The 27,956-nt window shown below is 44.0% G+C and overlaps 1 protein-coding gene across 3 annotated transcripts in view; it reads right to left on the bottom strand.

The window, feature by feature from the left end:
- Window positions 1-27,956, bottom strand: part of TRANK1 (tetratricopeptide repeat and ankyrin repeat containing 1) — a 69,699-nt gene that overhangs the window by 29,695 nt on the left and 12,048 nt on the right. For 2 of the 3 annotated variants that reach the window (XM_036218914.1, XM_016124010.2), the window contains exons 5-12: window positions 26,309-26,392; window positions 25,950-26,088; window positions 24,155-24,286; window positions 16,345-16,515; window positions 9,007-9,168; window positions 5,953-6,207; window positions 4,252-4,428; window positions 716-3,619 (exon numbers count right to left, since the gene is read on the bottom strand). In XM_036218914.1, coding sequence (XP_036074807.1) covers window positions 716-3,619; window positions 4,252-4,428; window positions 5,953-6,207; window positions 9,007-9,168; window positions 16,345-16,515; window positions 24,155-24,286; window positions 25,950-26,088; window positions 26,309-26,392 — 4,024 coding nt within the window. Of the gene's footprint in view, window positions 1-715; window positions 3,620-4,251; window positions 4,429-5,952; window positions 6,208-9,006; window positions 9,169-9,250; window positions 9,962-16,344; window positions 16,516-24,154; window positions 24,287-25,949; window positions 26,089-26,308; window positions 26,393-27,956 lie in introns of those variants that run through there. The other variant, XM_036218915.1, reaches the window with a different exon arrangement.

A 27,956-nucleotide genomic window follows, 5' to 3' on the forward strand; every position in this document is an offset into this window, starting at 1 on the left:
AATACCAAGCTACAAAAACATATGTCTGGCATGATCCCATCTAGTAGCTTCTAAATGTGCAAAACAATATGTTTTTCGTGGACACCTGTGGGACCCAGGAAGTGACTTTGTGAGCATTCTATGAACCATAAAGAAGGATTCCGGCACTGTGTCACGTTATTTAAACCCTCCGTTCCTCACTGTCCTTCTCTGTAAAATGGGAAGGATGCCTGCCTCCAGGGTTGTTCGAGGATTAAGCACAGGTACTAGACATAAACTTCCTGCCATCGTGCCTGGCACAGAGAAGGGGCACAACGGAGGCACAGGTTTAAAGCACCTGAGTGTATGCCCTCTCCCACGACCTGCCACCGCTCTTTTTTGGCTTCTCCTTGGGAGGAAAGCTCCTTTAATGATTAGCGACTTGTAACTGGCGTATTACTTTATATTGTACAAGCAAAGTGTTTTAATAAAAGTTCCCTGGCGGTTTAAATGTTCTCCAGCAGTTTAAATAATTACTTAATAGTCCACATCCACAATTTGAATTAACCTAAGAATGAGTGTGGCAGAAATCGGAAGAGCTCTTGTTCACGAATGCATTTACTTCCTAACAAACTCCACGATACTATCCTTACTTCACCTACAAGAGCCTAGCAGAAGCTGGGCTACAGCTTTAAAAGCAGCCCAAAGTCGGCGCCCGAGCACCTCCCTTGTAGGTGAGCCCAAGGCCCGGACGTACCGGAATGGGACCGGTAGTTCTGGTACAGCTGATGGACCTTCTTGGGCTTCCGGACGGGACATTGATGCTCCACAGTGTTCCTGCTGGCGTAGTGGAAGAGCGAACGCAGATCGCTGAAGCGGAAGGCTACGCCCTTCATGATGCTCTGAGCCGTGTCCCCTGTGAGGAACATGGCGTTGGGGTCGTTGATGCATTTCATCAGCAGCGCCAGCTCGGCTTGAGTGAAGTCCTGAATCTCATCGCCATAGAGCTCATGGATGGACCACGGGAGCACCTTGAGCTTCGACAGTCTCTGGGACAGGTTGTACAGAACGTCCTCTTCATCAAAATAGCCTTTCTGAGACCTGATCTGCTGATACAAGCAGAAAAGCCTGTAGATCTCGCTCCGGTCTTCCTTGAAATTGGGGGCCCGCTTTCTCCCTAGTTTCTGGTACGCTTCTTCCGTGAGTCTCCCCTGGGGGCAGCTGAGGGCCTCAAAAGACCCCTTCAAAAAAGATTTTATTTCTTTCCAAATCAGTGCAGGGTTGTAGGAGGTTTTCCCTTTGTTCATTTTGGGCCATATTTCATTGACGAACACCTCGAATGTCACGTACACCCGGGGGTCGACGTCGCACGAATGCGCTTCCACAACTTTATCCTCCTCGTCACCGACCCCATCACCCTCAGCCTCCTCCTCCTCCTCCTCCTGCCAGTTGGGGATCGTCAAGTCTTCCTGCATGGACCATCCGACGATGGTTCTTTTCAAGCTGCCATCTTCATTTCTCAGAAAAAATGGTTTAGGCAGAGAAGCGTCAAGCAAGAGGAGCAGCCGCTTGGAAGTGACAAACAGAGGAAAGTTCTCGTCCTTCAGGTCCTGGAGTTTGTGAACATTGGGTTCCAGTGGTTTGTAGTGACTGGTGGCTTTGGTAGACTTGGAAAGCTCAATGAAATTCCTCTGAACCTCCTGGCACAGGACGTGGTTCTTGGTCACAAAGATCTGATGTAAATGTTCCAGCTGCTGGGGTTGGTCTGGGGCACCTGGTTCTGCCACGTGGCCAGGCCCCTCGTGCTCTCCGGTATCGCTCCCTGCTTCACTCTCCAGCTCCTCGTCTATGCTGTCCTCCGTCTCCACTTCCACAGGAACTTCCTCGTCCTCGTCCTCTTCCCCTTCCTCTTCCTTCTCCTCACCTGAACCCTCCTTTCCAGGTTCCACTTCGAAATTTCTCTTCGACCAGATCTGTTTGACCAGCAGTGGGCTTTCTGCCTGCTCGGCTTTTCCCCAGTAAATGTGGAATTTCTTCCACAGCCTGTACAAGCAGCAGGTGGTCTTCCCAGTGCCGCTTCGCCCAATGAGGATGATGGGCTCCAGCGGCCGGGGGTTGAGGTGGATCACAGAGTACTCAAGCTCGCCCACCCGGAAAGGGTACTCCACCGTGGTCGTCATGTCACTGAGGATGTTGAAGGCCATGTCAGTGCTGAAGCTGTGGAACTTCATGATGTTGTACTCCGTCTGCAGCGCGCTGGCCGGCGGGAAGTACTCGGGCTCCGCGGGCTCCCGGCTCCGCTCGGCCTCCATGTCCTCCACGTAGCAGCGGGGTATCCGCTTTTGGATTTTCATGTTGGTTGCCACCTGGCCTTTGTTGATACTCTTCAGCTTCTTCCGCAGGACACAGGACAAGCCCCGTTTGTAGGCACTGCAGATGGCCGTGATGGTGCTCGACAGTTTGTCGTGATCCAAGACAATGTCCCAGATCCGGATGATTTCTGTGTAGACCTGCCCCGACTTCTCTATGGACTGTGAGCTCTGCCCTATGGCGATGATCTTCTCTGGGCTCTCACTGCATCGAGGGGAGAAGTCGATGGCGAGTTCCCACAGCATCCGGGCTCCTTTGTCCAGCTCGGCCTCAAAGAGATGGATGTTTCCTTTCAGGTGCTTCAGCCGCTTCTTCAGGCTTCTGGTCCACTCACCGTTCCCCAGCTGCTGAATGGCCATGATGATTTTCTTCTTCATGACCTTGCTCATCACCTTACTGGACAGCTTCTTCAGCACTTCTGAAGTGCACTCGATCTCCCACGTCATGTTCTCGAAGTCCTGGAAACAGGCCTCAGTCTCCGGCACGCTCCATTCATCTTGATCGCCGCTGTCCTCCCTCTCTCTGTGACCAACAGGAATGAGCTCTGAGGCTCCAAGGGCCGCTTGAGCATGTCCCTCCCTTACCTCAAGGTCGGCAGGGTTGTTCCCACTACAGTCGGAGCCCCCGACCCCCGGAGCTTGCTGGACCTCATCTTTCTTTACTTCTGTGCCAGATCCTGTCTCCAGATGCTCAGAGTCCTGAGGACTGTCCTCTTGGAGGGATGTATCCAATTCAACCTGCTCAATCAAACCCATGATGTCCTGCACAAGGCGGTCTCTTAGAGGACAGGGCATGACAGCTTCAGGCTCCTGCTTCATCTTCTGGGCATCTGGGAGAGTCTCCCGGTTGTTAGAGATCATGGCATCTTCGGGTGGAGCTCCGGCAGTGCCAGTGCGTGGCAGAGACTTGGATGGAACCTGGGACTTGGGCTGAGATGTATGAGCAGGGGCAGCAGACCTCGGGAGCTTCCCTGGGTGGGCGGCCAAGTCCTGCCGGTTCCTCCGCCGGCTCTCAAGAAGAGCTTTGTCCCAGGCCACGCGCAGAGCATCGTTCTTCTTAATCCTGTGACGCGCGTCTTTGCCTTCTTTGTTCTTCAGGTTGAAGTTGATGTCAAACTTCACCAGCAGATCTAACAGCTTCTTCATGCGCTTCAGCATGCCCTTCTGGAAAAGGATGTGCATCAGCGTGTTTCCATTGCTGTCCTGGACATTGGGGTTGAGGTAGGAAAATTCGGTGGAGTTGGACCTGAAGAGTTCCAACAAGTGGTTGAGGAAATTAAAACCGATGTCGGCTGAAAGACACAAATAAACCTCTGTGAGTGCTGAGTCGCTCTTCTCAGGGAACAGAGACCCCCTGAATTCAAGAGAGATGCTAGCCAGGGGTGTCTCAGAACACTGAACTTCCCTAAGAGTTTGATAACCCAGTGTTTCTCAACCGGGGGTTATCTGCCTCCCATGGGACATTTTTGATTGTCACGATTTGGGAGATGCTACTGGCATCTAGTGGACAGAGGCCAAGGATGCTGCTAAACATCCTACATTGCACAGGACTGCTTCCCATAACAAAGAATTATCCAGACCAAGTGTCAACGGTGCCAAGGTTGAGAAACCCTGAAATAACCTTATATTCCAGTAAAATGCTTTATGCCAAGACCCTCGAAAATGATATAAACAAGTGGGAAAGTATTCGTCAGTGATGGACATCCAACTTTGAAACTGAAAACTCATCCTCAATCACCCCATCCTGACCATTCGCCATGATGGTCACTCCTTCCCATCAAGCTACGGGGAGACCTTGCCAAGAAATAGGCCATTTCCGGATCGTTAGTTTTCCCACTAGAAACTAAGACCGAAAAGTGGAGCACCAGTTCTAATCTTCAGCTTCCTCCTCAAGGAAAAGACTGATTCCAAAATAGAAGCCTACCATTGATATCTAAAAAGATGTGGAGTGCTGCATGCAGAGGAGTATCGCCTTCCGTGAGAGAAATACCGCGGGGGTCTGCGCCCTTGGTCAAGAGAAGAAAAGCCAACTCGAAGTCTTGGTATTTCAGGCACGTGGTGAGCGGCCTCTCCCAGCTGTCCTGGAGACCCTCCGGCAAGGCTGGGGGAGGAAGAGGAGAAGGGGGCGGTGAGCGGAGATCCTGGAGGGCAGGACCACTTCTGCCATTTATTCCAAGGGAAGAGCTGATGCTCTCCTGACTTCGGGGGCCCTCCTACCACCACCCTTTCTGGGGGGCAAAGGCTTCCCTGCACCCTCAGAGGGAAAAGCCCGACTCCTTCAGGTGCCCTGTCCACGGGCCTTGCCGCTCCCCGTCGTCCCACCACGGGACCATGGACCCCAGCGTTAGCACTGCCCGGGAGCGGGCACAGGGCCTGTACACTGGAAGCCCGGTTCTTGCCTAACACTAGCTGTGCCTACCACACAGCTGGCGATCAGGACACGAGTGCCGCTTCCAACACCCTCTGTTTCCTCAAAGCTCCTTCCCCCGATCGCCGTCTTCCCTGACCCTTCTCCAGCCCCTGCACCACCTTCTTTTTAGCTCAGCCCGTGCCGCAGGCTCCCTGACCTCCACCCGCTGCGGAGGTGTAGCTCTCCTGCATTTGTCCTCTGTCCCTGGTCTCTAGCACCCGATCCCAGGGAAGTGCTTGTTAAGCGCCTGGTAAATCAGGAATAAAACAGGAATTCCATGACAGCCACAGTTTCTGGGCAAAGGTAGTAACATGCTACACGAGGAATAGGTTTGAAGAAATAAACTGTAGGAGACATTCCATCTACCTCCTGTGGCAGAGCCAATGCCTGACGGCTCTGTATGGCACTTTGAGAGCTTAGGACCAATGTGTCATTGCTCCTTCGGAAGGGCATTTCCTTAAATGGCAAAGCAAGCAGAAAACCACGCAGCCAAGCCACTCTTCCAAGAGCCTGCACACATGAGAGCATTCAACATTCGAGAGTCCTAAGATGGGGGGACTATTATCATTCCCATTTTACAAATGAGGAGATGGAAGTATAAACAGCACGCCCAAGGCCACGACAGTTAGCAGGGGCATTAGGAAGGGGGCCGGGGGGCAGAGGAGAGGAAGTAAGTGTTTCCAAATGAGTTTTAAAATAAAACCCAAAGCAGCAGGACATCTGCACACGTCCAGCCATGTGTGATTGTGCCGATCGAAGTGGCAGATGTTTCCACCCACCCGTTATTTATTTGGCTGTTTCTTTAAAAACAAGCATCGCAAATCCCAATCCGTTGATTAGGAAAGAATGCCACAGCGTCGACAAGGACCCGTGCAGCATATGGAGTGCAGGGAAATGTCCGGCTGGAGGTCAGGAGGAACTGACTGACTGCTGTGGGCTGAGCTGGGGCCAAGGACCCCTCCACGTACTCGAGGGTTCTCACACGAGAAAGGAAGAGAAGACGGCGGAGGTGACTGTGGTTCACGGAAATGCAGAGTTCCTACGGGGCGACACCCACCGACAAGCCTCACTGCTTCGAAATGACTAGATATGGAGGAAGGGGATGAGGCAGAATTTAGAGGTGTCTCCAGAATCGAGCGAAAGACTCCATGACAGACGGTGGCCTGAACTCCCGCAGGGTGAATCCTCCCGCGCTTACCACCTCAGCCTGCTCACCTCCTCTGTCCACCAGGCAGCCCAGGAGCTGTGTCCTGCGCTGGTCCCAGGTGCGGAGCAGGGGGGTGATGGTGCAGAGGTCGAGGCTGGAGAAGCTGCAGTCTTTAATCAGGCCGTCTCCGAGTGGCGGTTCCCCGCTGACTTTGCCCGTCAGCAGCAGAAGCACTTCGGGCCATTTCTGTTTTTCCAATAAACACTTGATGAAGGTGTTGGCACAGTCGCGATTAATGTCACAGACCACGTCAGGAGGAATTTCTTTCAAAAATAAGAATACATCACACTCTAAGATAAGGCTCATAGGATTTCTGTCCCTACTGCAACCCAACCCATACATACATACATAACACGAATTACTGATCAGTAGTTTAAGCACTGAGGAAACTATAAACAGGTGATTACTTTGGGTGGGCTACTTAGCCACTCGCAAAGCTTCTTGGGAAGGTTAAAAACACTCTAAGGAGAGCAGAGCCTGGCCCAGGAGGAGAGTAGAATGATAACTATGTCTTAAGGAAAAAATACTTGCGTTAGGGCATTCTATTGAGACTAAAAGGGCAAGAGGCCAGCTAAAATTTCCATAATGTTTTGTGTGTCTGCTTAAGTAACACTGAAATACAGGGAGACGCTACAGAATAATTAAAAAGTCAAGAGTTACAGGGTAATGGTGAGAGAATAACCTCGATTCTTAATTTTGTATCCTGATACATAAGTATTTCCATCTGATCTCTGATGTCTGGAGACAGGTTAATAGTTAACAGTTATCCCAGTATCGGAGAGGTCCTCATAAGTAAATTGCCAGATTTAGCCAATTAAAATATAAAATATAAAATGCCAGTTAAATTTGAGTTTCAGATAAAAACCAATAAAATTTTAGTAAAAGCATGTTTCATACAAAATTTGGGACATACTTATACTAAAAATGCATTCGTTGTATATCTGAAATTATAATTCAACCGGCATTCTGTATTTTGTCTGGCAATCCCACCAGTAAGAAAGCAGGGAGGAAGAGAAGAAGGTAAGAAATCAAGGTCACCTAAATAAGAGTAAATTGATTTACATTTGCTAGTTTTTATGTCCTATATTTTTCTAAGTCTTATAAATGAATATTTATTTTTAACATTTAAAATAATCATTTGAAAATGAGAAAAAAAATTAATATAGGCTACCCTATCATCTTAACAGGAACCAGCAAAATAAAAATGTAAAATACAAACTTTTATATTAGACACTTGCGATTTTTGTGCTCCAGAATCTATTCGTTTATCGCTTATCGTCTGCTAACAGTGCTCCCCCACCCACCAGCACTCTCCACGCGGCAGGGAAGGGGGCAGGGTATGATTTGGGTCTAAGCCAATCAGGACTCACCATCCCCCTGGCCACAAATACTGGTTCAGAGATACACACTGGGACCAAAAGTGAAAAACTTTTGTCCAAACTTGAGACAGATGGGTCTGTAGGTCCAGAAACTCTGGGGAAAAAATAGTTAAAGTCCTGGATCTTGTCTCCACAGAGAGTCTAAGGTGAAAGCCAGCCAGAGGACAGCTGGATTAAAAGATAGGAGATATTGGGTCTTGCTGACATTGGTTAGATCATCGGACCAGCTGTACCCGAAGGCAGCCTGGCATTCCTACCATGACGGTTCAAAATGTCACTCTTTTGCTTGTTTAAGCCAATTTGATTTTGTCTGCCACTTCCAACAGAAATAGTTCGAAATAGTCTATCCCGTGGCCAATTAAGGAAATGAAGAAGTAAAAAAGAGGGAAAGAGAGAGAGAAAAAAAATTCAAGAGAGTTGGGTGGATTGGAGATGCTGAAAGAGAATTGGGTGGGAGAAGCCCTTCAGGAAAGACCAGAAGAGTAAGGGGCAGGAAGGAACCGAGAAAGGAAGCTGGCCGAAGTGAGAGACAGAAGGAGCACACCGGCGTACGCAGTCCCCACAGAGAGAGTGCGAGAACACAGGAGAACAGGCCTTAGGACCCAAAGGACAGTCAAGGGGCAGCATTCTCACCTTGCAGCCCTTAGATGTTTACCAAAGGCCAGTGTCTTAATTTCACAACCCTAAGTATAAATGAGGCCCGTCTTCACAGGCCATGGATTGGATGACCTAAAGTCCAAACACCAAAGGCTCCCTAGAAGCGGTTGCACAGAACGGCCTACGTCTACTAGACCCCAAACAAGGTGGCCCCATCCCAGAGTCACAGGTGAGCCGCTTATCTCTGACCCACTCATATCCAAGAAAGAAAGAACAGCCTGGCAAACTTGCGTCACCTCCACCTGCCCTAACGGCTAGTGGGTGTTAGCATTTTATGTGCAGGAAACTGGACTAAGTATTTTACTTCGGTCATCTTGGAAGTTTAGCCCCCCAGACAAGGCAGAGAAGAAGAAACTAAAGCTTAAAGATATTAAGTAATTGGCCCAAGTGGTAGAGGTAAAATTCAGAACTCCAAGCCTTCAGCACTAAGATCTGCTACGTACCCTGAAGAGCTTTTGTGGGTCACTGGCCACGCCTTTCTACAGCTCTCTATAAAACTGAGACATCTCAGCCTTATGGGGTCCAAGTGAGTGTGCTTTAGACCCCATGCTAACTGCTGATGTTAAAAAAGACAAAATTTTACCTTTTTAGGATTTCTAGAGTTTCCCCTAATCATCTAACGTTTGTCATCTCAAGTTCCTTCCTGGAACCTTCCTAATTTCCCCATAATGAAAAAAAAGTTAACAAACAATTTTATAATAACTTTATATACCAACATTAGTCAATATCTCTACAGAAAAGAAAAACATCTGTGGTACATTAAAAAGGACAGTCTATGCAAAGGGTAATTCTAAATGGACATAGGAAACACTACTAACAGGCTGCTTCCGGGGGTGGGATCTAGGGACTGAAAGTTAGGGCTGGATGATAGGCTTGTCACTGAAGAATGTTCTGTGCTGTTTGAATGTTTTACATGCAGAACATTTCATTTATTTTTTAAATTAATTTTTAACAGATAATAGAAAACGTTTTAATGAGTGAGCATATATCATCTTTAACATAATTGAATGTCGTGAGAAGAATTACCTTCCAGAGAAGAAAGGGTATGCAAGAACCTCTGGACCACATCTTGCTTCATAAAGTTTTTATGCAGTAACTGGTTTCCTGAGTTCATGTACTTCACCAGCTGCGCACAGGCCTTCCGGAAACGGTCGCTCTCACTAATGGGTCCATCACCATTGCTCAGTCCTGCAAAACAACACCAGGTGATGCTTCCGAATACTGAGATCACAGCTGTGGGAGACTGAAAAACACAACCACAATTCTCTACCCTTTGGCGGATCCACACGCTTTGCCAAGCGACTTTGCAGCCCTCCCATCAGGAGGTGGAGACTTTTCCCTTCTCAGATCCTTGATCCTGGCTTGGCTTCATCACTTGTTATGACCGACAGAATGCAGTGGATGGGATTTCTGTGCTGGCTCTGAGCCTGGACCTCTAGAGGCCTTGTTTAGTTCTATACGCTCTATTGGGACCCTGACCTCTGCCCTGTGACCAGGTCCAGGCCAGTCTTCTGTGGGATGAGACAGCATAGAACAAAGAAGAATCAGCCCAGTAGTCTAAACCTGAGCCACATAGATGTGAGAGAGCCAAGATCAGCAAGACTACAGACACTTGGAGTTCAGTTACCGCTGTGAGAACAGCCCAGCCTAAACTGCTGACCTGCAGGATCATGACCGAAAAAAAAAAATATATGCTTATCATTTTATGCCACTCAGTTTTTGGGTAGTCTGCTATGCAGCAGGAGATAACTGATGTAACTGTTCAGGGGAGGGACAGCAGTAGGGTGACTTAGTGCAAAGCGGTCCTTCGCCACAGTTTCGGTTTCCACGGTTTAAGTTACTCGCAGTGAACAGTAGTCTAACAACATTAAACAGTTCATAAGTTTTCAACTGCACGCTGTTCTGAGTAGCATGATGAAATGTCACACCGCTCCGTGCCACCTGGCACATGAATCATCCCTGTGTACAGTGTATCCACATTGAACATGCTACCTGCCCACAAGTCCCTTAGTAGCCATTCAGTTTCAGAGAGAGAGAGAGAGAGAGAAAGAGAGAGAGAGAGAGAGAACAACCACATTCACACAAATTGTATTATAGCATATTGTTATAATGGTTCTATTTTATTATTAGTTATTGTTAATCTCTTACTGTGCCTAATTTAGAAATTTAACTTAATCATAGGTATGTATGTACAAAAAAAATAGGGTTCACTGCTATCCACACTTCCAGGTATCCACTGAAGGGTCTTAGAACATATCCCCTGCAGATAAGGGGGGACCCACTGCACCTGACAGCCACACAGGTGTCACACGGGCAAGCAGGAAAAGCCAAGAGTAAGGAGCCATCTCTCTGGCCAACGAAGGGAACACAACACCCCCTTGGTTCAATTTACTTGAGAAAGTAGTCACGATTAGGAAATGCCCACTCTTGGAATGTTGAAAAAGGGCGAACGTTTTATTTGGTATCAGATTATGCACTCAAAAAGCACTCTTGGTTAGAACAGAATCTTTCTGAACAGATAGGAGCAAAATTGAACACCTGTCTTCACACCCAATGAAAAGGGCCTGGCCCGCAGCGTAAGCACTATCATGTTGCAAAGAGATGAACAAATGTTCAGTGTCATGGTCTAGTAAAGCAAAGCAGGAATACTTTAAAAGAGATGGACTATTTGAAAATGGGAAAAAAATAAAAAGCATCCTACCTGCGGTCAGGTTTCCTAGCAGCCAACCCTAAGTCAAGGATTTGTATGCAAGTAGTGTATTAAGGAGGAGACGAGTGAGTAGGAGAAGCAGGCTGGGGGTCAGGGAGGAAGGCAGGCCAGAGTCTGAGCTCAGGTCAGGTCCCACACAGAGAGCAGACCTGCCTGATCCCACAGGGGACGTCTGGAGTGAGTCACACCTCACAGCCGTCCCCATCCGAGGCGAGGAAAACGGGTTTTTCAAATGCTCACATGTGTCTGTCACTGGCTACAGGCTGCCTCGGGAGGAAGCAAATTCCCAGGCACTTCTGGTTTGAAGGAGCACAAGCAAAACAGGCTCCATGAGCCCAAAGACTGTTCTCCTTAAGAACAAACCTCAGGTGCTGGCTTTTCAGGCGCGCCCATGACAGGGAGCACACGCAATGCTGCAAGGGGTCCAAGCAGAGCGCTGACGGCTGCTGTGCCTTCCGATACACAGCCAGATGACCTTTCAGTCAATCGAGTCAGAACTCCAGAAACACACACACACACCAACTTCTGGGGCAAACGCCCACCACCGTCTAATCGAGTGACCTTCAGGTGCCAGGCGGAACAAGACCCACTGTAGCACTATCCTCCAGAGAAAAAGAAAGGGAACTCATTCATCAAAGAAGACCTCCATCCCTTCCGCGGGAAGCCCACTCTGAGATAGAAAACATGTACGTGGTGAGACGATAACTGACCAGCGCTCCTGGACTCGGCCCTCCCACCTTCATCCTCAAACACCCAAGAAGACACAAAAAAAGAATTCACAATACAGAAAACAGGACCCTTAGTAAAGGAGGAAATGCCTCCCTGACTCATGCCATTACAAGCTTTCCGGGAACATCATCTTTCCACCAGGGGCATCAGTATAAAAGTCACCTGAAACTGAAAAAAAGTATCACGCTTGACCACAGAGGGAATCAGATGCGGTTGTATACTATGAATGGTTGTGTGGTTCCGAAGGCAATTATAGGGCAGAGAAAGTTCCAGACAACAGGAAAGAAACCAGAGAATGATATCAACAGTGTAAGAATGCAGAAAAGGGAAGGCTCAAACGCTGACGATGATATCCCTGGAAGGTATAGGTGACGTGTTTATTACCCTAAACTTGTCTGGATTCTTCCTGAAATTTCTATAAGCTTAAGGAGAGACAAAGGAAATAGCAGGATATAAAGTTCGTTTATACATGTCAATCGCATTTCTAAAAAAAGGTGACTGCCATTTAAGTGCTGAACGATAACAACCAAAAAGGGCTGAATAAAAATATGCAAAAGTGTAATTACAATAAATTTTTGTTTTTTATATAAAACTATATTTTTACAGATTTTCTACAATGGTCATATTTAGTAGATATAAGTGTATAAACAGATTTAAAACTAAAAGTCAAACTAAAAGAGATTTGAAGTTAAGATAGTGTTCAGAAGTGTTAGAAAGTAGAAATAAATCATTTCAAAAGGAGATTTCATTTTTGCCTGAAATCTTTCTTTTAAGCTAAAAACGGCAAAGCTTGTAAGTTTTATTACACACATTGTATCAATTTAAATTTATGTACCCATCTCATTTTTATAAAAGAAGATAAAATGAATAACTATACATTCATGGAATAAGACTAAATAAGCAAATCACAGATGCATTATGTTTTGGGAGCAGGTGGGTTTATGTGGAATTAATAATATCTGTTTTCCTTTCCTATATTTTATAAGTTTCCTGAAATAAACCATATATTGCCTTTATAATAAGAAAAAAGTATCTTGAGCATCCTTTAAGCAAATACTGTGAAGCCTGTGTTTACTCAAAACAGGACACCATCTTGGTGCTGAAGAATGCAGAGACAAACCATGGCCTGTCACAGGCCCTATCTAAGGGGGAACCAAAACGCAGAGAGGTTCCAGCATCCTGAGTGCTGTGCTGCGCTAGAGATGCCTACACCAGCACAGTGCAGAAGGCAGCTGTCTCCCCACGGCAGGGTCAGTGAGACAAGCTGCAGAGAGCTGGATCAGTGCTCACTGAAAAGGCCAGGCTTTAGTGAATCAGAAGATCCCAACCCTCTTGTTTCTTGGTCCTAAGGATCGTGTTCAGCAACAGCTGCCAGAGAAGATGGACATGCTGCCATCTGGCGGCGGTCCTGGGAGGTGGGTAAAGACAGTTACGTAGTAATCCTGACTACTCAGCAGCAAAGCCTTGCTCCTCAAGTGGGCTCTGGTTTCCTCTGGCACCTTGGGTCCTGCCCTGAATCTGCTGAATCAAAATCTGCGTTTTTAACAGGCTCCCCGATGATTCGTATGCCTGTCGACATCGGGAAGCTCTGGTTTAGGGGACAGCAGAACTCTTCAGCAAGACCCTTTATCGCTCGGGCTTTGTTTCTCACCTAGATGAAAAAGCTGCCCTACACACACAGACACCCTCACTTGCCAGCCCTTCCTGATAACTGCCTTCTTCCTCTTTTCCGATTATTATCAGTTGCTTTTGCTTTTTTTTTTTTTTTAATGTAATGTTTCTCTTATAGTCTTTCAATATGCCTCTAGCATGGCAGGCAAAACTTCATGGTCAGTGGTCTAGAAAACTGTAAAATGATTAAACATCCAATAAGTTTACTAGTGAGCATTGGGGGCTTTAGGCTTGACTGCCGTCATCATCGTCATGCTTGTGACGGGGCACATTTCTCTTGCATGTGTTTTTCTGCCAAGCAAGCACGGTCGATTTTTAATAAGTAAAAAAAGAGACTAGCTGCAATTCTGCTGAGTCTCTTCTCTTGGTTCCAACTCTGGACTGGATTTAGTTAGTAAAGAAGCACCGATAGGAAAGGAGAGCGAGACCCTGTCTCAGAAGATGTTTTTAAGATTAACAGATATTTAAAAATCCTATTCTACAAGGAAACTTAAAAAATCGAAATTTAAAAACTAAATAAAAATAACTGATTTATGCTAAAGTCTATAATACTAAATATACATATATACAGTATCTAAGCATTAATATTAAAATTAATAAACAACGAATTTGCAAACAAGTCAATCATTTTTCTACCACTGACTTCTGGTCCTTTTTTTATTGACGTTTTAAAACTTGGAAATTCACTGGCAAAGACAGTTGCAATTTCTCAAATAGTAGAGACCATTCTGAAACAGAGATTCCAGGCGTAAGCTCTCAGAAAGCATTTTACAATGATTTATTAAGTACGCTACCTCACAGAAGAAATCACAATTTCTTAAAATAGAGGCCATTTAAAAACTACACATGATGTCACAGCTTTAAAAGAACATCCATGCCACACAGAGGACTCTGTAAATACAGTTCTCTCCCCTCATTCCCATGGTCTCATGGAAACGGAAGGTATTTTAAATAAACAAACAAATAAATAAATATTAAAATACAGATGGAAAATGGGGGCGGGGCGTTGAAATGAAAAGCAGTTTCAATCTTGCCCACGTAAAACTTTCCTGACCCTGGCAATTGCCATGACCCCCAGTGTGTCAGACAGCTTCCCGCCCCCATCCAACACCCTACAAGCTGCCTGACACTTGACACCTACTTATCCATTCCAGGCAGGAAGTGTTTCCAGGGAAACACAACCAAATAACGTCAGTACATGCACACTTAACCATCTATTAAGTTTTCATCCATCTAGTCTTTCATTCATAAATGCAAACCATCTGAAGATAAGAAGATAATTAAGGAAAAGCCAATAGCATAAAAGAGAAGCAAGAAAATGAACAACCGATCCCCAAAAGAAATATAAATAATTCAGAGAAGAGGATGTTCTTTTAAAAATTTTTTTTTTCAATATTCTTAAATGCCATCCAAGAAGAAATGGCAAATGTAAACAAGCACAAGCTGCCACAGATGAGGGACAATCAGAGAACGGGAAAGAGTTCTTAGAAATGAAAACTGAACTTCCAAATTAACAAATGCAATGGGCAAACTGAATTATAAAAGGAAAAGCCAAAGACCAAGTTAAACATCTGGCAAGAAAAACGGAGACAGAAAACATTAAGGAAAAGTAGAGAGACGTGTCAGAAATGCAGGAAGCTCGTCCATTTAATAGTGGTGGCAAAGAGACACTGAAGGGGACCGAAATGATAAAAGATAATTTCCTTGAGCTAAAAAAGTTAGATCCAAAGGGGCCAATAAGTGCCAAGCGAGAAGAATGAATAAGGAAGGGTCCGCACCTCGACATATCCCAGGGAAATTTCAGAACTCTAAGGACAGAGAAAATCCTAGAAGGGAAAATAAATGAGACTGACACCAGACTTCCAGTCAGTAGCAAACGGAAACAAGTTTCTTCAGAGTTGCGAGGAACAAGGTTTCATAAATCTGAGAAACCATGGATTGTCAGACACACCAGAAAAGGCTACCTTCAACCGGGGACATGTCACCGATTATGAAACACATTCTAGTTTGCAAAGATGTTAAAATGTGGGGGGAAAGGGCAACTCGGAATCGAGGGAATAAGATGCCTATATCCAGACATATTAGCAACCAATAAAAGGATTAAAGAAAGACTTTTCGAAAACTCCGTAAGTCTATATCATCCATGTCTCCTCCATGAAAACCTTGAGTAGGTACTCTAGCAGAGCAAGGGAGAAAGTTAAGCGGACAACGTGAGCCACTAGAGTCATAGACGAGTACAAGAACTAAAAGAAGCACAGCATTAAATTGCTGGGGCTAAAGTCTAAATCAAAGTCTAAAGAGTACATTTGTGTACATACACACACATACATATACTTATAATAATGTATATTATATGTATGTTTCATTAAATTGGGATGCTTAAAGGATAGCATATTTATTATTTTTTTAAATTTTTCAGTTAGAGTTGACATTCAATATTATATTAATTTCAAGTGGAGTGCACGGCGGTTAGAATTTATATAACTTACAAAGTGACCCACCTCATAAGCCTAGTTAGTACCCACCTGACGCCATACGTAATTATTACAACATTTAAAAAGCAAAGTTTTCAGGACATTGGGTAATTCTTTTCTATGGGTCCAGTTACACTACTAGCTGTAGAAAGTGTAACATTTACATAATCATCCTACCATGCGAATGCCATTTATTGGTTTTTAATTTTTAAAATCAATCTATAGATGAAGCGTAGAAAACCTAGAGTTAGGGAACAGGATGTAAATGACACAAATAACACTATAAGCAAAATTCAAGAAGTTGCACTGACTTGTTGCCTTTCATCTTATACAGCAGTCAGTCAATAGATGTTGTCCCAAACTAATAAACCGAGAGATAGAAATATAAGTTAATATATAAGTGCATAAATATAATTTAGTGTAGTATAAGTATTTTTTAAATTGTCGACTGTGGTTGTTTCTGAAAAGTAGGACTGATTTTTATCTCTTGCTCTGTCTGATTTTTTTTTTTTTTTTTTTTTTTTTACTATGTGCACGCATTAAAAAAAAAAAAAAATCACCTATGGTATCTAAAGGTGAAATTCCCAGAATGTAATGTCACAGAGGTTCTCTAAATAAGAGTTTCTCATTCTTTCAAAAAAAAGGAAACAAGTTTTCCAAAAGACTGTTAGTCTCACTTCCATCTTCGTATATCAGAAAAGATAAACTGATTTGTATCTAATATCACAGAAGCAGTTTTATGTGCCCTCCCAAAAAAAGTGAAGTCACTGGAAGCTGTACCTGATGAGTCCTTAGAACACGCAGCCAGTTTTTCCAAGTGACTGCTGATTTTCTTGATGGCTCCGAAGTTCTTATTCCTCTTCAGGACATCCACAGCAGACCGGGAGTGCTGATCGAGCAGAGTGGGGTCTGCCCCAAAGTCCAGGAGCATCTGCACATCCTCCGTTTGTCCTAGGGCAGGCCAAAAGGAAAAGGGGGCATTGTCACGGTTCCTTCTGTAAGGAGAGGTCCCCATGAGTGCTGTCTTCCTAGTTTTCTGCCTGAGCAGCCCAGGCAAGGAGACCAAGGTCCCTCTGCTTACAGACCCTGAACTGCTGGCCTTGGGCAATCCACCCGACTCCCAGAAGCAAGGAGTCCTGTGTGGAGTGGGAAGGACAATAGCTTTTAAGAGGTTTAGAAGTACACTCCTCTATACCTTTCTCCCCTCTCCTTGGCAACAAGCAAGGAGAGGGGGAATCTGGTTACTAGGCAACAGTTACAGCTGTAAGGATAACAGCAAGCTGTGACTTCAGATTTCTTTATTCCCTACGGAGGCAACAGAATATTCTTCTAGAAAGAAAAGCCTGTCTGGGGACAGTAGAAGAAAGTGGCAATTGCTTTCGCATCAGGGTCTTTTTGTTGTCACTGTTTCGACCCTCCAAGCCCCTACCACCTGGCTGCCAGCTCTATTTGCTGCTTCGACGAATCTATTTGCCAAGCATAAAGGTGTCTCTGTGGTCACAGATGCAATAGTTTTCAGAATAGAACAGGTGTATCTCTGGGGTATGAAGACTTACGTGGGCACAGAGAGTTAAATTAAGAGTCAATGCCTAGCCCCCAACTTCCATGCCCATGCTTTCCTAAAAGTCACCTTGACCAGGCACCTATACTCCAGCTATTATCTTGCTCGTGGTGTTCTCCTTTCCGTCTCCCCAGTTCTCCCACTTTACAAAAATATGACAAAATAAAAAGGTCCTACTTCCTTCTTCTCCGTCGAGCAGGCAGAACTCTAAGGCTGCCCCCGGTATTCCCAGGCCCTGGTATACACACACCTTCTCCCAGTTCTTCAATCAAATACTAATCCTCATACTGCTGTGATGAGAGTTTGCAAATGTAATTAAGGTCCCCAAACAGTTGACCTTAAAGACAGGGAGATTTTCCAGGTGGGCCTGACCTAATCACATGAACCCAAAAGGTCAAAGGTGTAGAGTCCAGGGATGAAAGAAGGCAGAGATTCGAAGTACAAAAGGGATGTGATGCACAAGAAATTCTCCGCTGCTGGCTTTGAAGACAGAGGGAGCCACATGACAAGGAATGCGTGTGGCCTGTAGAAGCTGAGAGCAGCCTTTGGCTGAGAGCCAGCAAGGAAACAGGGACCTCAATCCCATGACCACAAAGAACTGAATTCTGCCACAACCATGTGAGCTCGAAAGAAGGCCTGGAACTCTAGATGAGAACACAGCCCAGCCAATACCTTGATTTCAACTTCAGGAGACACTAAGAGAAAACTCAGTCTATCACTCCAGACTTATAGAACTGTGAGCAAATAAATGGATGTTGTTTTAAGCTGCTAATTTTATGGTGATTTGTTGCAAAGCATGGAAAACTAATAATGTATTGCTCCAAAGGAGGTGAAACTCCTGACCTCAGTGGTATCACCTAAAGGAAAATTAGATGCCTGCCCAGTGCCTTTTAAAGGCACTACGAAAGACCAAGACAGAGACTCATGGACATGGACAATGGACTAGTGGTTCCCAGAGGGTAGGGGGTGGGGGAGGAGTGGGGAGGTAGATGGGGTAAATGGGGTCAAATACAGGGGGGAAGGGAGAGGGGGAAGTGGGTAAAGGGGATCAAATATATGGTAGCTGAAGGAAACTGGACTTTGGGTAGTAAACACACAATAGAATATAGATGTCAAATTATAATGTACGCCTGAAAATTATATAATTGTATTTTCTGTCCTTAAGATGCTTAGGGAGCAAACAGCCTTGTGTAGACAATGGAGTTGCTGAGTGGGAGCCAAATATGGAACTAGCTGACTTTCAAGTATGCCACTTGGAAGCTGCTGGTGCTCACATATGCCATATATAAGACCTATCCTACATACCTGGTTGCTTGTGGCTAATGATAATGCATGTCTACAAAAAAAGAGGAAATCTTACTTTGAAAAAATAAATAAACAAACAAATAAATAAAAATAAATAAAAGGCACTACAATCCATTCTCCTCTTACCTCCCCCTCTTCAAATTTTAATATGTTTGCTTTTTTTTTAATGATCTCTGTAGTCGTAATTTTAGTAACAATTCAATCCGGAAAAAAATTAACCCTTAGATTTAAGATTTAAAGTTATATGAGTGCTTTTGACCTGGAAGAGTATCCCTGGATGACAAGACTTTCAAGTGTAAATCATATTAGGGCAAACTCCTTTTAAAAAAGTAAACTAGAAATATAAATTTAAAAAAATGCACATTTGATATTTTGACCACTAAAGGAACTTGTCCTCCAGGCATATCCTCTGTTTGGCTCAAATAAACTCTAATAAACTCTTTTAAAATTTTTTTAAAAGATCATGTCTATAATTTTAAATGAATATTAGAAAATATCAAATTGTTTTGTACGATACACTACTATATACAAATAAAGGAGTGAGATAGGAGTTTTGTTTTAAAACATCAATGTGTACAAAATTCTGAAAATTACCTTTTTAATTATTTAGACTCAAAGTTAAAAAATTCTAGATGTCAACTTAAAAACGTGTCAAGAGGTACACAGGTTTTCAAAATTTTCTAAAAGGATAAGGAAGCAAAATTTGAAGACCACTGACAGACTAGATTTTTATTTTTATTTTTTTTACTTGGCTGGCATCCATTCACCTTTTTTCTGATAAAAAGCCAATTTACTTTTGAGAAAGCACCTCTCCCCGATCCCAACACTGCCGATTTGATAGCAGTTTAAACTAGAAAGACAGATACACATGCCTGTCACCATGACATCCACTACCACTGCCCCTGCTCCAGAGGCAAACACCTGTCTGAGACCTGGCCAATCAGATCATTCCATCCTCTGGCCCTAGTGGTTGATTGGTTCATGAGACCAAAGTTAAGTCACTGAGATTCATTCCAAGGTATTTACTGAAATATTGAAAGAAGGTATTCTTTTTTGCTGAGATTAAAAAATTGGCAGAACATAATCCAGAATGTTCTGGTGGTTTCAGGTGAAAGAGAGACTGTCTAAGAATGTACCTAACACAGAAAGAGAAGAGCTGAGAGGTAAGACAGATTCTTGAAGACATCTTAGGGGTACCTCGACCAAACTCAGCTCTTTAGTCTCATGAGCCAATAAATTCCCCTACTTGCCTAAACCAGTTTGAGCATATGCAACTTGTAACTGAGACAGAGGAAGCCAGTCCCAACCCATATTCACTTCTATAATTCTAAAAGATGAACATATCCAGGCTTTGGGTCCAACTGCTGCCCGGCTCTCGTGATTCCCTAAGACTCTCAAACCATTGCTCCAGAACCAGGGGGACCATCATAATAAGCAGTCCCCACCAAAATACCAACAGAACAGAAAATTTATAAGGCCCTATAATGCTGCAATTATTTAGAATGGTGATTTGAAATCCAGGCCACATTGAATAATCTGCAGGTTTCCTGACTCTTCATGTACCAAAAATGTAGTCAAGATGGAGATAACCTCATACACTGTTGGGGCAACCTCTCTTGGGTTCAAGTTAGCAATAGCTTTCAAAATCCAAATACATATCAATATGCTAACATCTTAAAACTGTACATGTATTTTTACTGTGCATACAAAAATATTTGTGGGAAAAAAAAAACATAAGATATTGATAACATTGGTTCCCGAACGGTTGAAGGACAGAGGTAGCATAGAGACTCTCACTGTGTACCTTTGTCCCTTTGATTTTTAATGTAATCTATTTAAAATTTAAATAAGAGGTCATCACAATGAAGTATACAAACTCTTTGAACAAGAAATTTCTAAACTAGGAAATCACTCTATGGATACATTCCTAGCAGTTCACTAAGATGAACGTAGAAAAATGTTCTCTGAGCACTGCTTTCAGTAGCAAAATAAACTGAAAACCATTTAAACATACATCGGTAGGGCACTGTCATATTAGAGAGTACCATGAGCTATTTAAAAAAATGAAATGGCTGTGCAGGTACTATAAGGGAAAGATGGCCAAGACATATTGCTGAATTAAAAAACAAATTGCTGAACAGCATGTAGAGTGTGTTCGCATTCATATTTGAAAGAGAAAAAAAAAGACATTTGGTTTTATGAATATATATACTGGCAAGACACTCAAAAAATATTTTGGTAGTTAAATTTGTGGATGAGAATTTACTTTTTATCACACATCTTTTTGAAGTGATTTGTCGTTGCTAGTTTGATTTGGGGATTTTTTTTTTATTATTATTAAAAACATGCACTTTCAATTTTTTTGCCTTTAAAAATTATTTGATTGACATACAGCTCACGAACCATAAAATTCATCCTTTGAAAGTGTTCAATTCAGTGTGTTTTAGTATATTTACGAAATCGCGCAATCTTTACCACTATCCAATTCCAGAACGTTTTCATTACCCCCAAAAGAAAACTATATACATTAGCAGTCACTCCCCATTCTCCCCATCCTGCCCCAGCCCCTGGCAACTGGTAATCTACTTTCCGTCTCTAGAGATTTTCTGCAGCATGTATCCCTATTTCAATCCTTTTTATGGCTGAAAAATATTCTGTAGGATGGATGTACCACTTTTGTCTGTCCATTCATCGATTAATGGATATGTGGGTTGTTTCCACTTTTTTGGCTATCATGAACAATGCTATGACTATTCATGCACAAATTTTGGCTGAGACATATGTTTTCGACCTACCTAGGAGTAATATTGCTGGATCGCAGGCGAGCTGTTTAACCTTTTGAGCAACTGCCAGCCCTTTTTCCAAAGCAGATCCACCGCTTTTCGTTCCCACCATCTACTTGAGGGCTCCAAGTTTTCCACACCTTTGTCAGTGCTTGTCGCCATCCATCTTTTTTTTGTTTTTAATTTTAGCCATCTTGCTGTGCCATTTCGTTTCGATTTTTAAACTAGTTTTTTAAAAGGTGATTCAAAGAAGCCTATCGCACATGAAGAACAGGCAAAAAGACCCGTAGAACGGAATAGAAAGCCCAGAATTAGCAGCATCTCAAATTCCTGAGGTCACAACAGACTTCTACATAACGGATGCTGAGACAAATAGGTAGCCATTTGGAAAAAGATAAAACTAGATCCTTATGCTAAACTCCAGTGGATCGAGGAGAAATTTTTAAAAATTAAATTGTCTCTGTGACTCTCGTGATACGTGTATCGGATGGCACTGGTTTAAATCCCAGGGAATGGAATGCTTGCCAAGTTATCAACACATGCAGTTAATATCCAAGGCAAAACATGTATATAAAATACCCAAACCCTGCTCAAGCCATCTGTATTTCAGGAGACCTGGAGACGTGTCTCTTCGCAAATCAGAGTCTTAACCGGAAATATTTTTTCTTGAGGATTTTCAGGATGGGGATGTGTAGGACAGCACAATAATTGGAGGTGATTGGAGGCATACTTTACTTTAACCATTAATTACGAGGCTAATAATAGCTTTATCACAGTGGTACACTGGAGCCAGCTCATACCCGTCCACGAGGACCAATTGTCACATCTCCAGGAATGTTGTAAGATGGTCAATAAATGGCCATCATTAACAACTAAACTGTTCAAACTTACAATAAATAAATTATTACTTACAATAAATAAATGTATTAAAAACAAAACTCACCACTTCTTAATTATTGTTCTACATTTTGCTATTATCTATGATGAGGTTTCTTTACATCTATCTTAAAATGCAATATGATGGTGTGCTATTGCACATTTCCCAGCTCTGTGTTCAATGACGTCACACTGGCAGCTTGAAATCAGCCACGGGGGGAGTGTTTACGCCAGGGAAATCAGCCAACACAACAACCAGGGCTTTTCTCTTTGAAATCCCAGCTGTCAAACGTTTGCCAGGATACCACTGTCTTTAATAAGATAATAAAATACACAGGACATCAAAAAGACATATAATAACAAGTGAGGCAAGGATACAGAGAAACTAGAACCCTGACACATTGCTGGTGGGAATGTAAAATGGGACAGCCACTTTGGGAAACAGGCTGGCAGTTGCTCAAAGGGTCAATGTAGAGTTACCACATGATCTGGCAATTCTACTCCTAGGTATCCGAGAAAAATGAAAATATATTTCAACGCAAAAACTTGTACACAAATGTTCATAGCAGCTTTATTTATAATAGCTGAAAAGTGGAAATAAGTCATGTGTCCATCACCTGATCAGTGAGTAAACAAAAGGTGGTATATCCACACCATAGAATATTATTTATAATGAAAAGAAACAAAGTGCTGATACACATTATGACGTGAATGAACCGTGAAACCCTGCTACGTGAAAGAAACCAGTCACAAAAAACCGCACATCGCATGATTCAATTTATAGAAAATGTCCAGAATAGGCAAATCCATAGAGACAGAAGGTAGATTAGTGGCTGCTTAGAGCTGAGGAGGTAGGAGGCAATGGGGAGTGGCTACTAATGGTTCTGGGTTTTCTTTTTCAAATGACAAAAATGTTCTAAAATTGATTGTGATGATGGTCGAATGGCTCTGCGAATATATGAAAAAGCACTGAGTTGTATACTTTAAATGGTGAATGATATGGTACATAAATTAATATGTCGATAAAGTTCAAAATAAAAACCCATCGGACGCCTTTTCTCTGCTTCCCCCAGAATTGGATTCCTGGGACCCAGTTCAGTCGGGAATGATAATAGACAGACGAATCCCCTGGGCTGGCTACCCCTGGGACTTGCTGAAGAAAGAAAAAGGACCCACCAGACCAGAGGGCCCCAACTGGAAACCTTCGGGCTGCGTCTAATCCATAGGTATGATTCATTTCAAACCAATGTTTATAATCACAAGTGTTTTGTTTTGTTTTGTTTTAAGTCCAGCCTTCCATAAGATGGCAGCATGCTTTCCATGATCAGAGCCAGCCTGCAGCCACACCAGGCACAAGCTCCCCAGTGCTCACTGTCACCTCCCTTCTACTGGGGCTGAGAGTCCATTACCATTTATCGTCTCAGCTACCCGAACTTTTTTCATAGAAAAAAAAAAAATATGCTTGTCTCCATGAGAGTTTCCAGAACAGGAGACCTCAGAGAGCTGTGTAAGAGTGCACACGGTCTCCCTGTTTCACAGGCTAACGGGGTACGTCTGTATCAAGGAGCCGGCCTTTCCTTGCATGGTCAAGCCTCATTTTCTCACGTGGCCTGCCTCGCTTTGGCGGAAGGATGTGATTCCTGTGTTAGATTCTAAGTGCCATGAAGGTAGGACTATGTCTGTTGTCTGGTTCACAATTGATCTCTAGTGGCTAGCACAGATTCGATGTAAAATAAAGCACTTAGAAACCCTTTGAAGAGGGAGGGAACAAATGCAGCCAAAAGCCCATGTCCTCGAGTCATTCAACGCCACAGAAGCCATTTGAAGCCAACCAGAACACCTGGAGCATGGCAATTCTTCCTTCTCTTGTCCCACATCCTTTCTGCATAGAGCCTACCCTCCCAATCATGCTTAATTCAAGGCCAAGTTTAGTCCTCTGAATCTGTCGCAGGATGGGATGTGTAAAACGTAGTGGTCAGCTGTGGGGAAGGTCAGCTGTGTGGATTCTCTAATGCCTGAAGCCATCCAACCCATAGCACACCTGCCAGGTGGTGTCACTACTTACGCTTGAGGGGGTATCCTGGGGAGTGGGTGGCAACGATGTGCAGGACGGTACAGCCATCCTCGTCCTTCTGGTTGATGTGGCCTTTCCACTCGGGCTTATGGTCCATTAACCATCTGAAAAGACGTTTATCCTCTGGAGGGAATTTAAATGAGTTATTTATGTTCTTTTCTGAATATCTACCACACTAAGGGAACCATGTGGGTAATCCAACACGCTTTGCCACTCAACGCACACAGGTATGGGAGACACAGGAGTTTGGGAACTGAAAAGATGAGTTAGTCACAGAAAGTGATTCAGATTCCCTAGAAACAGAGCCTGAGATGTGGATTCCTATATACTTATCGAGTGACGGAGCTCAGGAGAAAGAGAGTGAGGAAGCAGGGCAAGGAAGCGGAAGGAGGCAAGCAGAGATGTGGTCTCAGCTGAGTCTGCTTCTGCCTGACCCCATGGGGAGCTCTGGAGAGTGAAATGCACCACAGCATTGTCCCGCCTGAGGTGGGACATGACCTTCTGTGCCTCCAGGAAGGGAGATCCTCTCTGGCTGGTACTGTTGGTAAAGAGCACTCACAGCAGGTGGGGATGGGAGCAGAGGGGTGGCGTAAAGAGGATTTGGGCAGGGTGTGACAGCTCCCAGCAAGTCAGTATCTCCGATTAGGTGTCCCTAATATATTACTATTATTATCAATAAGACATACATCTTAAATTCTTTTCCCAGACTCCTTCCTTGTAGCTCCTAAGATCAAGGGAAACCACACACTTCTGCCAACTCTGTGGACACCATTTACCACCATGTCAGAGTTTTCCTCTGAGAAACGATTCAGGGATAAACTTGAACACTTGATCTTATTGATACCTGCCTATAACTCACAGGAGCTAACTTAAAGAGCGGACACAATGAAGAATCATCACTTTATAACGAGATGCACACTTGCCTGGGTTCCAGATTCCTAAATGGAAACTAGGAAGACTGGATTAGTTTGCCTTTCGTCAGACTTTACTTTTAAATATATTCACCAATCCCTGTGTATGAATAAAATATCTTACAGATTCCCCAGTAATAAAATGAATAACAGCAGGGCAAAGCTGGCTAAAGCAAAGATGGGGTCCCAGGTCTTCGAGTCCCTGACCACCCCACACCTCCCCCATTCCCAGGGAGATGATGCACCTTGAAGAGAAAGACTATAAAATAGTATGGGCAAATGTCCAACAGTGATGCCATATGTGCTTGGAAAAGAAAAAAAGCTTCTAACTAAAGTGTAAAATGTGTATGTGTTTTCTGTGTTTTAATAAGATATTTTTTAAAAGACATTTTATGAAAATAGGAGTCCTTTAAAAGAACCACAAGCAAACTCTGTCAGCAACAGCCAGTATTTCCCTTTGGATCCCAGCCCAATCTCAAGAAAATGAACCAGGAAAAAGACCACATCTGCCTTTGCCAATGGGAGGAAACGCCACAGCTCTCCCGGGAGCGCTGTCAGGCCAAGGCTATCTGTCCCATGCCCTTCCTTGGGTCCCAGGGCCCCACCCTGCTGCCAGAATCTGTCTAGGGACACAGGATCCTTCCAATCTGGGCCTCTTGCAGCTCCTAGACCCCAGAAGAAACGAAGACAATGCTGTTTCCCTGCTGCCTTCGCTCATTTGAATAACCGATCGTTGAATATTCAAATTACGTGAATATTCTACATTCGCGTGGTTAAATTCTGGTTTCGCTTGAGCTCAGCAGAGTGCCAGAGTTCAGTGCTCAGAGCTGGAAGGACAGCCGGGAGGGTGGGTGTCTAGCTGGGAGAACACTCACTTGCTTGGATGCAGAGTCGCATGAGGGCGTGAAGAGGATAAGGCCCTATAGTCTCAACGCTTGCTCCGATGGAGATGAGCCACTGGACTAAGTTGGGCACCTGTTCCATTTTCTCATAAAGTCCAATGTAGACATATTTCTGTAAAAGAAAAACATACAGAAACAATCATGGAAGTCACTATATCAATATGAAACTTCAAACTCCTTTACCCATAAAGTTTGGAATCAGTAAAACCTGGATTAGCTATGGCCCAAGCATAAAATTATGATAAATAACAAATTTGTCATGAGGCAGCTGAAAGGGAAGGTCCCAAATCCAAGCCTGAAGTAAAATCATGTGCTTCAAGAAGCCACCTTACCTGAAAGAGGCTTTTCAGTGACAATTCTGGGACATGGATATTTTTTGGTAGTTGGTCTTTTTTCGCTGACAGAAGTAGAAATGACTGATGAGGGGAGAAAAAGAAAAGTTTGGAACGATGATGTTCTCCACACAGGTTATTAGAGCAAAAGTTATCTTAAGCTTTAAAATGAACAAAACAAAACAAAACGAAACACCCTCTGGCCCTGTCTCTTTTTTAAAGCTACCTGCCAAGCTTTTCAGCCTGAACCATGATAATCGGTCTCTCTCTAGAGCCAACTTCCTGTTCTTGCTGAGAGCTAAGTTCTCACCACATTTCCTCGAAGCTTGCTGAAGACAGCATTGGATGTCAAGCAGGGCTGCCGAGGGTACAGAGGCAGTGGGCAAAAAAAGTAATTCCCTTTTGAAAGCATAGCAGGCAGAAGAATCAAATCCTTTAGAAATATCCCAATTAATTCTCTCGCACATCGGGGTTTCAGAAGCCCCAAGTATTTGAGGTCCATTAGACCCTCCCGAGTGGTGTGCTGGAGCTGGGTCCTATCAGCAAGCGAGAGCTGACTGCGCACGTCTCTTTCCAACTCCAAGTCCTGTAATTCTACTGGCAGCTTGAAATTGGCCATGATGAGAGTACTTCCACTACAGAAATTGGCAGACACTACAAATTAGGCCTTTTTTTACACCCCACCCCCCTGCCGCCCCCACCTTAGAGAGCCAGTTGTTAAGCCACTGACCCTATCTAAAATCACTAGAGAAAGTGAATCCCAGGAAGGTTAAGCAACTCTTCTTGGGTCACAGACAGCACATCCTGAGAGGCCCCTGTTGAGATCACCCAGGTAACTGCCAGCAGGTCCGAGTGGTTAAATTCTGCACATCCCTCATGTGTACTCTTGCCAACGGGCCTGGGGCCACGTGAGCTGAGCCAATGGCCACGCTTGCTCCAGTTTCTTTTCAGTTTGATGCCCACGCTTAACCACTTGCTCTAAACAGGTTCCACTGCCCAGATGACATGTTCAAAGTCCTGATTGCTGGCCTGGCTTTTTTCCCATAAGATGCTTCCGTCTCCAATATTTGAAAATTATCTGGGGCCCCCTGCTAATAGGATATTGGATCTGCCACTTCGGCTGGATTCCTAGGCCTTCCTTGGCTGGCTAAAATGACAACCTACCAGGAACTACCTGACTCCCCACTTTGGCTATGGGGCTCTAGTCACATGCGCCCCACCTGAGGAAGAGAGAACATCAGAGGCTTTTTCCTATAAACTGAACTTCATTTCTGTAAGTGAGGCTGAAAGCCTCCTACTCCCACCCTGGCACTTGGAATCACAGAATTTCAGAACTTTTAAATAAAGCTGGAAAGATATCTTAGTTCAGCCACCTAATCTGAAAAAGAGAAGACCTCAGGTCTCTTGTTACTAGGACCCTGGACTTCTGACTCCTGGTTCCCCGAGAGTCCCACCTGCTTTCCTCATCCTTGGTGACTCCTTCTGAAGACCTTTTAATATAAGGCGAGCTTCAGGGAACCCACGGCTGGACTTAACAGGGTTTCCCATCAACTCCCTGACGCTATACCTGAAATTGCACATGTAGGTGGAGAATTCTATAATTCCATTAGATTTTCAATGACATTCATGACCTTTTCGAAAACTTAAG

The sequence above is a fragment of the Rousettus aegyptiacus genome, unplaced genomic scaffold (genome assembly GCF_014176215.1).
Source record: "Rousettus aegyptiacus isolate mRouAeg1 unplaced genomic scaffold, mRouAeg1.p scaffold_m13_p_4, whole genome shotgun sequence".
Taxonomy (NCBI): domain Eukaryota; kingdom Metazoa; phylum Chordata; class Mammalia; order Chiroptera; family Pteropodidae; genus Rousettus; species Rousettus aegyptiacus.